Source organism: Henckelia pumila, chromosome 3 (assembly GCF_033568475.1).
Source record: "Henckelia pumila isolate YLH828 chromosome 3, ASM3356847v2, whole genome shotgun sequence".
Taxonomy (NCBI): Eukaryota; Viridiplantae; Streptophyta; class Magnoliopsida; order Lamiales; family Gesneriaceae; genus Henckelia; species Henckelia pumila.
The window spans coordinates 171,128,743-171,141,212 of NC_133122.1; the positions used below are offsets into that span (position 1 = coordinate 171,128,743).

Here is a 12,470-nt window from a genome sequence, read left to right on the forward strand (position 1 = left end):
CTTTAGGTTACTTGGTTTCCTAGTTGCACGTACATGCGATGTCACTATTTGATCTTCAAGATGTATTGCATAGTTATCGAATCTCGAACGACTCTCAATATACCAATGGTTGTTGATTCGATCGGGATATATGGATGAAGGGACCGTATTGTACGCTAACCAAAACCTATTGGTTCTTGCAGGAACTATCAGTGATACCTAGGGAATCATAGGGCGATGTTGCTAGGCGCTCTTACCATGATTCGATAGGTAAGTCGGAAATTGTTGTTCCGAGTCACAAGGAGTTGTGGGCCCACGGCTAGCTGTATCCCTGAACCATTGAGGGTTACACAAGTAATATATTTCTAATCCCCGTTGATATAATTAAATTTAATGAGTTAAATTTAGCAAATGAGAATTAGGACTTTTTATTAAAGAGTAGAGGGAGTGAGATTTCCTAAAATGACATAGGGATGCCATTTTTGGAAATCACTGAATTCGGATTCAGAAAATTTATCTTGATTTTAAAATATGCAGAAAAGGTTTCTGTACACATTGGTGAAATTGGTTTATCAATTTGAGTCACGATGAATTTTATATTAATTTCTGAACATGCGGGCTTTGCTTGTCAGGCTTGAACTTATGACTAATGGGCCCTAAGCTGTTAGCAGCCCACATTATAAATAAGTTATAGCAGTACAGAAATTAAAGACAGGCATTCATAATTTTCGAAAATCCTAGAGTTTTCTCTCTAGGGTTGGCCGCCCCCCTTCTCCTCTATTTTCGAAAATTCAGACTGCAGTTTTCGAAATTTACAGTCTGATTTAACAGATCAAATCTGTTAATTCTCTTCGTAGAAACTTCTGATAGACTTTCTAGTGCAGTCTATCAGAGGGATTAAGAATTCTGTTCGTGGACCTGATTCAGGAGTTGATCGATCGAGTCATCAGTTCCTGGGATATACAAGAAGAGCAGAGTAATCTGTTGGAGTCCATAACCTCAAGTTGAGACTTGAGAGGTAAAATTTAATTCTGTTTTATTTTACTTGTTTGCTTTAATCGTTAGGATTTGATATCCATGATCTGAAATCGTTCCAGATCAGAAAATAAAAATTTTTAAACTTTCGCTGCTACGGGTATCACATCTGACTCATCCGAGAACGTGTTCCAACAATCTTAAGATGTCAATTGCATTTGTTTAGGGAAGTGTTTCTTTTCTTTTTCCTTTTAAACATTCAACCATATCAAACATAATACATTTCATAAAAAATATCGGTAAAAGTCTTCTACCATAAAATAACTCAATATCTTTAATTTTGTGGTGGATAGTAATTACCTATGTAATTTATCATATTGACGGAATTTATGAATCTAGTCTAGATATAAAACTAGTGATTTAATTCAAACTCACACATTTTTTTTTATTTCTATTAAAATAGTTTTTATACTAACACTGGCTTCATACATACTATACTAGTTATATTAAAAATAATATATATACAAACATATTTTTATATTTCCAAAATAAAATAAAAAAATTTATTATTCATAATTTTTTGAATTTTAATTACAAAACCTCACGAGATTTAAAATCAAATTTATTAAAATTTTTAAATAAAAACTTATTATAATACACGACAAAAAATTATAATATTTTATTGATCATAATTGAAAAATAATTATTATTATTTTTGATGATTAATTCATTATTTATTATATAAAATTTGATGTTTTAATTATTTTCTATAATTTTTTAAATCTGTAGCTTAATTTTTATTATAACTCAAAATTTTCGATAGTGATTTTATTCACTTTAATTTACATATGTATATACATACATACATATATATATATAATAATAATATGTATATGATTGATATATATTGACTTGATATATTGACGCAGTTTTAAAAATTTATTAACACGAATGTTTATATATATAGATATTTTATAAATAAATATATTATATAAAATTAAATATATTCAAATTTTATAGAGTTATATTAATTTCTTAATTGCATTAAATTTAATACTATTTATCTATTTTTGTAAACCAAATTGATAAGTAAAAATGATTTACATTAGATAAAAATATTTTAAAGAAATAGAATTATTTTAAAAAAATATAAATAGAAGGTATTGACATTTGATTAATAATTTGAAGAAATAAATAAACATGAAAATCATGAATTATAAAATTAATAGGGTTCTAAAATAAAGTTTACAGATGTCAATAAAAGTAATTAAAAAAAATTTGCAAGATTCTGTGAAATTTTTAAAAATCTATGAAATTCTATAAAAATATGTAAAAATCCATCAACTCATTTAAAAAAAAATTAAATCTTCACAAGGAATAATTTGTGTGAGTCCAAAAACCTTGAAATATTTGTCATTAATTAATTATGATTATAAACAAAATAAATAAAATTATAATTAAGCCGAAGAAAATGATTGAGCAGCGGAATGTTTATCCACGCGTTAAAATGTAGAGGCCTTTGGTTCATTCGGAAAAGACGGGATCTCCATTGAATATCAACCAGATTCTATTTTGGAGCAAAGCTTCCGATCATCGCCGTCTCAAAATCATACACAATCTCAACCTCTCAATTTTGGGCCACACCACCATTGAAGTACTCTTCATTCCCTTTTGGCTGGTTTCTTTGGTTTTCATTCACATCCATTGCCCACCTCGTAATCATACCCAACTTATATGTTATTCCCGATTGTCCTTCGTAGGCATGCTTCATTTCACACTGAATCACTGATTTTGTACAGCTTTTGTCCCACTGGCAAAGCGTCGAGCAGTTGAATGGCGTTGATGGGATCATTCCCGGCTGGTGTTGACAGTTCTGTAGTTATCCATAGTGCGAGTCATCATCCACCCATGATTCCTATGCCTCCGTACAGACCAAGAAAGTGCGTGGAAATCGGAGGTTTAGTTTATGGGTTTTCACAAAATTCGAAAGAAGTTTATTTTACCAGATTGTCTCCATGCTGTGGCCACAGGGGCACGCGGATAAGGTGGGTTCCGAAGCGCGTGAAAGCGACAGAGGAGGGGACTGGCGGGGGTGGGAGTGTGGATGCTCCGGAGGATGCGTTGCAGGCTACATTTGAAAAGAGCAAGAAGATTCTTGCAATGCAGAAAGACCTTTTAGCACAGGTTCTTGCATTATGGATCTCTTGTCACGTTTTATGTTAATCTTTTTGCTTCTCCTTCACTCCTTGGACGTTTGGTTCTTGAAGTTCTCGCTGATTTTTACAATGCTTTTACTTGGGATGGAGGCAAGTAGAGTTGAGCGAGACCTTTCTACAATTTGGACGGGCCCATAAGATTAGCATTATTTAAAAAATTATGAAAATGGAGGCAGAAATACTCTAGCTTTTCCCATTATTTTTCTTTTCCTTTCCACTTTAAGTTTTTTTTTCCTTAATCTTTAGTTGGTGTAGTAAACAAGAAAGCTGCCAGAGGGATGTAGACCTCCTATTCCTTTTCTACTGCAATTGCGGCAGCTTTCTGAGTTAACATGCAAAGTATGTGATTTCTCGTATAATCGAATTAATATTGTCTGTTGTCTTTATTGCCCCATATTTATTTACATTATTGATGTAGAAGAACTCAATTCATTGTTTGATGTACTTTCTATAAGTATGTTTTGTATTTGATTGGATGAACTTTAATAATGATGAAATGTTTGGTCATAACAGCAATTGTTGAATGGCCTTTCTCTATGACTCTGCAATGCAGATTGCTGAAAGAAAGAAATTGATCTCATCAATAAAAGATAGTATTATTGATCAAGAGGGCAGTGAACCACCTTACATGGTGAATGATGTTACAGTTTCTGGTTTTGATACTGATGCTATAGTAGGTATGATGTTACTGAAGACCGGCAGTACAAAAGATAGTTTGGTTGGAAATTGCACTCATAGTTAAATACTCATCTTCATTTCCTTGTTAACACGGCTCTTGCAGATGCAAAAGAGCCTGAAAAAGGCCTACTTGGCTGCGATACTTCCTTTAATGCAAATCCCATGGAAAACTTGAACAGCAGTGGTTCTCGGGCCGTTCCATCAACGGAATTGCCCTATGTTCCGTGGAAATCTGCTGTCATTTCCAGTTCCGAATCTTCCTCAAACAATGATTGGTACAAACAGTTGAAAAACACAGCAGAGACATTCTTATCTGGTCAAGAGCATTCCAAAAAAGTACATTCCAATAATACGACGATGGATACTGCTTCGAAGACAACATTTCTTACTGATATACCGTCAAGCATGAAAGATACGAAACATAAAGGTTTAAAGGAATCAAGTCTAGATGATGAAAATGTTGATGTTCAAGATCCTTCTAATGAACCTGTGAAACCCCCTCCGATTGCTGGGGCAAATGTGATGAACATAATGTTGGTTGCTACTGAATGTACTCCATGGATTAAAACAGGTACTCCTGATTGTTGAAATGGAAAAGACTTTTCAGTCTTTACTTTCTACAAGTTAGCTGATATTATTACCACTTGATAATTGGTTGATACGAGTTATAATTATTGTCTCATATGATTATGGTCAATAAAAAGTTGATTGGTGTTCATTCTGCCACCATGATGTCAGAAAAAGTTGCATAAAATTGTATTGAGTGACCGTAGAAAAAAGTTAGGCTGGTAGTGAAAAGTGAAAACTTGTACAGAGTATCCAAATTGTGGCACTGTAATATATGCTAACTTACCTGACAAATTTAATTTGCATTTGTTGCTTCTTTCCTGTTATCTAATAGTTTTTTGAGGAATGAGCTGAATATGTGGAGCAAGAGATTTCGTTTAAAAACCAATTGTGTAAAAAATGAAATTTATAGAGTTCTTTTGGAACACAAGAGTAGGGAATTACATGATTTCATAACTTTAATCTCTCCAAGATATGTGAGAATGGTATCATTTGACCAATTGGTCATTGGTGAAAATACCTGATTTATGAGCATAAAATCTTCCGTTTTACAAAAAGAGAACAAATAAGAAGGGAAGCTTCCATCATGTTTGATAGACAAACTGGAGTTACTTTGTCTCACAGCTTGCTCTCCTGTGTATTCCCTATATAGGCTCTGAGTCATCTACACCTCTATTAGTTCGTTTCAGACATTATTATTTCTATGAATGAGGCCACCTAATGGCTCATTCGATGTGACTTGAGACTAATCATAAGAACCGACGATCCTTAGGTGGGCTTGGAGATGTTGCAGGGGCTCTGCCTAAGGCTTTGGCTAGGCGTGGACATCGAGTCATGGTAAATTGTTATTAAATTTTACTGGCAGAAAAGTGTGTGCTAGAACTGTTCTGCAAATGAACTACAGTGTCAGTATACTGTTTTCTTATATGCAGATATGATTTTTTATATTCCTAAGCTTGACTTGTATCAGTGAGATAATTTGACGAACCATTTCTGTCTTTGCAGGTAAAGTTTATTCATCTGAAGGCTAAAACACGTGGTTTCATGAGCCATAGTTTTTAATTGTCATATCACTAACATTTTCTTAAGTGAAGCGACAAGGGTCTCAGTGACTAATGGCTTCAACTAACTCTTGGTTTTCTTGAGCACCAGGTCATTGTACCTCGCTATAGTCATTATGCTGAAGCTCAGGATTCAGGAGTCAGAAAGAGATATCGAGTAGATGGCCAGGTTGGCAATAGTTATTTAATTTATTTTTTGACAGTCATGTATAATATTATTTGATGTTTTTGCAGGATTTTGAGGTGGGTTACTTCCATGCGTACATTGATGGTGTAGATTTTGTTTTTATTGACAGTCCATCTTTTCGCCATTTAGAGAATAATATATATGGAGGAAATCGTGTGGTAAGAAAATTTTCTATGATATCTGTCATATGCACTATATCTCTTGATGTGTTTTACGGGCATTCCTGTAAATAAAGTGAGGGGTTCGATACAGGTTTTTGTTTCAGTCTCTACTAGTTCCCTCAGATTTTGAAGGAGTAAAATGTGTGATCAAATGATATTTTTTTGAAAAAAATTGATATTGCATGAAGGCTTCAATATATCTCAACTTGCAACACAAGTCGGAGAAAAATGATACAATCTCTCATATGAGATCATAGAAGTTATATGCCCTCGAAACTTCGGCATCTTACATTTTGATTTTAGTTGTGATTAAGTGCTAACATGAGTTCATTATATTATAATGTTAATATTTTCTGATATTGTAAGTTTTTTATGCTTTTAAGAATTGACACAAATAAAATTATTCATTAATAAAATATTTCAAATCTTTAGTACTTAGTATGAATTGATTTTGTGGAGTAAAAACAAGGTGAACAAGAAGTGTTAAACCTGTTATGCTCTAGTCCCCATCATTTTACTTAATCAGTCTTCCTTATCTAGTTTTTTCCAACTGTGTTGGGAAAAAGGCTTGGATTCTACTCTATATGCCAAACAGAACAATGAATTTTATAGTTCTGACAAGTGTAAATTACTCTCTTCTATCAGATTCATGTCTTTTCAATGATCTTGAACCGTGTTATAAATGATGTTAGGTAGTGGTGGGGCGGTCAGTGACCGCCTACCTCCCCAGCTGCTTAGGCAGTGCCTAGGCGGTCTATATGCCAAACAGCACTATGAATTTTATAGTTCTGACAAGTGTAAATTACTCTCTTTTATCAGATTCATGTCTTTTCAGTGATCTTGAACGTGTTATAAATGACGCTGGGTAGTGGTGGGGGGTCAGTGGCAGCCTACCTTCCCAGTCACTTAGTCACTGCCTAGGCGGTTGAATTTTTGTTTTACTATTTTTATACATAATTATATATAATCATGCAATATATGCATAAAATAAATACGGGCGATTGAGTTGCTTATTATGTTTTGAATAGAAAATGTATAGTGTATTAATAATAAGGTTTTTTTTTTTTAAAATTTTGTTACCTTCTGCCCCCCTTAAGGGATGTAAATGAACAAGCCGTTCGTGAGCTATTCGAAACTCGATTCGATAAAAGTTTGTTTGAGCTCATTTGACGAGGCTCGTTAAGATAAAAGTACCAAACTCGAGCTTTACAATATTTCACTCGTTAGCTCGTGAAGAGACTCGTTAATAGGCTCATTGGTCAGCTCTTAACAAAATAGTTTTGATATTTGATTTATAGATTTATACTTTTACTTATATCAAATATATAAAAATGTATTAAATTTATTTATTAGAATAAAATTACAAATTTTAATAAGAATATTATATTTCTCTCTAAATATAAAATTTTGTTTTTGATGAATTCAATGAATATTCAAATATATAATTTATATTTATTAAGTTCGTTTAGGCTTGATAAAAGCTCGAATAAGCTTGAGTCATGAATATATTCGTTAAATAAAGCTCGAGCTTGGCTCGATTATAAATGAGTCAAATCTAAACATTCAAGAGTTAAGCTCCGCTCGATTACATCCCTAGCCGCCTCGCTTGCCTGCGACACCTGCCTCACCCACCCCAGATCACCTTTTGACCGCCTAAGGCTAAGGCGATGCGGTTGATGACCGCCTCCTGCCTAAGCACTGCCATTTAGAACACTGATCTTGAATAGCCAACAGAAGCCGTTTTGGAAAAACTTTGATAGTTGATACAATTGTAACACTGTTCGAAATTCAATCAAAAACACGAAAGATGAATAAAAAATGCTGACAAAAAATGTAAATTTTCAAATTTTATTGAACATTGAAACACGCACATCATGTAAATTTTACATTCTGTTGTTTGATCTCAATTTATCTACAGTATAGATATAGAATTACTTCTTTCAACGGTTTCAGGTTTCTGTTAGATTGATATTATTTTTGCTGATCTTTGCAGGATATTCTGAAACGCATGGTCTTGTTTTGCAAAGCTGCTGTTGAGGTAGCATTAGATAATGGTCAAATTAAGAGTGCATTAGGAAGCTTCATGGACAAATATGCTTACAAAATAAAACCAAACTGGTCCAATTAATTAAAAGCGGAAATGAAAATGCATGGCATGAACATCCTCATTTTCCGGCATAAGTTTTACTTCAGGTGATTGCAGGTTCCTTGGAATGTTCCATGTGGTGGGGTCTGCTATGGAGATGGAAATTTGGTTTTCATCGCAAATGATTGGCACACTGCCTTGTTACCTGTCTACCTTAAGGCATATTACCGGGACCATGGGTTAATGCGATATACAAGGTCTGTCCTTGTGATTCACAACATAGCTCATCAGGTTTGTTCCTAGGACACTTAGCCTTTTTATGCCTTTGACAGAATCTAAAATATATGTTGATATCCAGGCAAACAAATGTACATTCATTGGTGAAACTGATAAACAATCTTGAGAATTGCTTATGAGCATCTAGAAGACAGAAATATTGTATTGTTGTATGGTCATGCATGTTTTTCCTTTGGCCGGTCAAGACTCCGTCTTGATCCAATTTTTTCTACATACAAAAAAATAGACGGATCACAAATTCCTTCACATAGTTCTTTACATACTGAAATATTGATCACCGATCAGAAAAATTTACTCCGAGTATTATCATATTTAATCCTGAAAATTTTAACTGGAGAGAACTTTGCATTTTTTAAAGGGAATGGAATTACATGTCTGAAAACCAATTTCAAAGTGGTAGGTTTGCAGAAGAAAACCAAATGTGTATTGACAGTAGCATGGTACTTGCTCTGCTGTAGTGGCTGTTAGGATTTGAAGCCAAGTGTAGAGAAGACTCACATTTAACTTCCATTCGAAGGGCTTAGTGTTATTTCGTTCTGATTTTGTTAGCCATGCTTTCCAAATATCAAGAAGGCATTCTACTCGGCCCTTCTCTAGTATTTTTATGATGCTGTTTCAGTTTTTGAAGGGTTGTGAATTTTTTATTGGAAAAAATTACCCAACGTTTTACATCGTTTCTCTCCGTGTACATCTATTGACCAACCAGGGTCGCGGCCCCATGGATGATTTTTCCTTTGTGGATCTTCCACCTCATTACATGGACCTTTTTAAGTTGTATGATCCAGTAGGTGGAGAACATTTCAACATCTTCGCTGCAGGTCTAAAGATGGCTGATCGTGTAGTTACAGTGAGCCATGGGTATTCTTGGGAGATAAAAACTTCTGAAGGTGGCTGGGGTCTTGACAGGATCATAAACGAGAATGATTGGAAACTACGTGGAATTGTAAATGGAATCGACACAAAAGAGTGGAGCCCTGAAGTAGATATTCACCTGAAATCTGACAATTATGTCAACTACTCAGTTGAGACCCTCAAAACTGGCAAAGCTCAGTGCAAGACAGCATTACAAAAGGAGCTTGGGTTGCCCATCCATGGCGATGTTCCATTAATTGGTTTCATTGGGAGATTGGATCAACAAAAAGGTGTTGATCTGATAGCTGATGCGGTTCCTTGGATGATGGGCCAGGATGTGCAGCTGGTCATGTTGGGTTCGGGCAGGCCCGACCTTGAACAGCTTCTCAGGCAGTTCGAGGGACAGTACAATAACAGAGTTCGAGGGTGGGTTGGTTTCTCTGTGGAAACTGCTCATCGAATAACTGCTGGTGCAGATATACTCCTTATGCCATCAAGATTTGAGCCTTGTGGGCTGAATCAGCTTTATGCTATGCGTTATGGAACAATTCCAGTTGTGCATGCCGTAGGTGGATTAAGAGATACAGTTAAGCAATTCAACCCATACGAAGAATCTGGGCTTGGCTGGACGTTTTCTAGAGCTGAGGCTAATGAACTGATTAATGCATTGGGAAACTGTTTATTGACATATCGTCAGTATAAAACAAGTTGGGAGGGGCTCCAGAAACGCGGTATGACGCAGGATCTAAGTTGGGATAATGCTGCTCAAACTTACGAGGAAGTCTGCATAGCTGCTAAATATCAATGGTGAATTTTTGTGGCCATGAACAGGTAGCTCTTGCCCCTCCTGGTGCGGGGACTCATCTTATCTTGGTGGGTACCTTCGTTTCCAAATCAATTTTCTGTGCCTCGACTTTAAGTACTCGAAGGTATCCATTTGGCAACTTCTTTTACAATATCAGTTGGTTTTGAATAGTGGACAAATGTAATTATTTTGGAAGGGCAGCGTTTTGGATATAGCAGAAAGAAGTTTCATTTACGTAAATTCTCTCTTGTTTTCCATCTTTTTTTACTCTTGACTATGTTGCTGAAAAGCTCTTGCCCAGACGATCTCCTCGTGCTCTGTTGTGTAAATAAATTAGTGTGATGGAACTGGAAGTTTGTTGAAGATTGAAATTACATTAGGTGTGTCTCAATTATTATATTTTTGTAATTATTAATGTAAGAGGCACTAAACTAAAAGCAAACCAAAAAGAAGGCAACAAAAAATACACAAGAAAAGTTACTGTATATGACATTTATTTAGTGTGCTCTTGTTCTTGTAGATAGGAAAATCAACAGATCAGATATACAAAAGATTAAGCAATCAAATATTCTTAATTTGTGAGGTAAATTTTGGTGCATTACTTTTTTCGTTTAATGATTTTCATTATCCAATACCATTTCATGTCAGCTTAATTATACGTGATCATTTTTATTAATCAAATAGTTCCGTCATTGTAACATAACTTATTCACGAGAGAAAATTTTAAATAGCATGAGTAGATTTTATGTTTAATTGATTAGAATATGAGAGTTTTAATGTTTTTTCGGGTATGGATTAATTTCGAAGACCGAAGGTGTCGAGATTAGCCTACGAATGAAGAGTAGGAAAAATTTTAAGTTTAATTTGTGGTGTTGGATGTGCAGATTTTCATTTAAAAAGGGGTGTGTGAGTATTATTTTAAAAAGTTTGGGTGGAGAAAACAATTAAAGAATATTTATTTAGTTAACGGGCCAAATTTCGGCCCATCAGTTATACCAAAACGTTACGTCAAAAAAATCTCCTCTCTCCCCTTCACTTTCACGCCGCCTCTCCCCTTTCCCCTACACTTTTCGAAATCTGCACCCCATCAAGCAAGGAGACTCTCGTTCCCCTACACTTTTCGAAATCTGCACCCCATCAAGCAAGGAGACTCTCGTTCGTTGTCCGTTCGTAAGACTAACTCGCACCCAATTAAGGTTAAGAATTTTTCCATACCAGCAAGAAAGACAAGTTTTAAACGTTTTTGAAACTACCATTCAAGAACCCCTCTCGTGGGTTGGGCAACCCACTTTAACAAAAATAAAAACTCTTTTCTTATCAAGGTTGAGGTTCCAAAAATGCATATTTATGATGTTTCAAGGTATTTTTAAACATTTTTAAGAGTTTCATGCAAAGAGTTCAACGAAAGAAACGACTTGCATGGATCGATTTAGTTAAGTGGTGCATTTGTATGTATTTATCCTCGCAAAAGTTATGTTCATTATGTAAGAATATGTTTTATGAAATGTTTATGGAAGTTTACGAGACGCTTATGATGATGATGTAAGTATGCATGTAAAATTTTGATGTCTTGTGTGGACTTGTGGTGACAAATACGTGATTGGTGCCCCGAGATGAGCTTCGGGGAGGGCCTTTCCAAAAGAATGGAAGTTAAGTGGCACAAGGTCGAGACGGTACATATATCGGCACAAGGCTGGTATGGACTGTACTAAATGTTAAGCTTGTTTTACAACGACCGTGATCATGGAACTCCAAAGGCTCTAATGGTTGCCACATTTACATATTCTACATCACCCATAATGAAATGATGAAGTTACTTACTATGCATGAATGTTCAAGCATGTTTTTATGAGTTACCACGTATACTATAATTTTTCCCTTGTGATTATTGAGTCTTTCAACTCACTATACTTGAATGATGTAGGTCAAGAAGACATAGTTCATGAGCCTGAGTTCGGGCAAGACACGGAGTAACCGTAGTCATATGTGAAGGCCGTGGGGGAACGCTATTAGAATATTTTCATGTTTTGGAACAATGTTATTTTCAATTGTGGTTTTGGAAACAATTTTAAATTATTTTGTCGCGTGAATGATTTGAACGCATGTTTGCATGGTTCCTTTCAAATTTATAAAAAAATTTATTTCCGCATATTTTATTCTTTAAAGTCATGTAAGTTTCTCTGACGTCTCGCTAGGGGACGTCACAGTTGGTATCAGAGTGGTCGGTTTGTAAAACGGTATGCGCATGCACTCTCGTTTAAGACTCGGGTACTTCCATCGTCAAGTCTGTAAGATTTATTCTTTAAATGTTATTTTATGAGATCGTTTATGTTAGTGTTTATGTTTTATTATGAGAAACGTGAGTAATGATGTGGATGATGTTGGACGTTTAGGACCATGGCTGCACGTAGAGGACATAACACCAATGAGGCCAATGATCAGAACAATCAAAATAATCAATTTTTAGCGGGACTAGCCAATTTGCTGCAAGAGCAAAGCTTTGCTCAGGGAGCACAAATTCAGCAACTCATTCAGCCACAGGCGGGCAGTAGTGTTAACAACCGCCCGGTGGTTACCAACCCCATTTTCAAACAATTCAAGGACTT

The 12,470-nt window shown here is 35.2% G+C and overlaps 1 protein-coding gene across 7 annotated transcripts; it reads left to right on the top strand.

Moving 5' to 3' along the window:
* Nucleotides 1-2,440: 2,440 nt before the first annotated feature.
* On the top strand, nt 2,441-10,238 carry LOC140886249 (granule-bound starch synthase 2, chloroplastic/amyloplastic). 7 transcript variants are annotated; one of them, XM_073292771.1, is made up of 10 exons: nt 2,441-2,669; nt 2,754-3,138; nt 3,724-3,847; nt 3,952-4,419; nt 5,188-5,252; nt 5,568-5,645; nt 5,711-5,821; nt 7,818-7,862; nt 8,028-8,201; nt 8,914-10,238. In XM_073292771.1, the coding sequence occupies exons 2-10, from the start codon at nt 2,788-2,790 to the stop codon at nt 9,868-9,870; spliced, it is 2,373 nt and encodes a 790-aa protein (XP_073148872.1). In that variant the 5' UTR covers nt 2,441-2,669; nt 2,754-2,787; the 3' UTR covers nt 9,871-10,238. The 7 variants fall into 7 exon arrangements, with proteins under 7 accessions (XP_073148872.1, XP_073148871.1, XP_073148869.1 ...); XM_073292770.1 differs by having other exon boundaries at nt 2,441-2,608; nt 2,715-3,138; XM_073292772.1 differs by having other exon boundaries at nt 2,442-2,894; nt 2,985-3,138.
* The last annotated feature ends 2,232 nt before the right edge of the window (nt 10,239-12,470 follow it).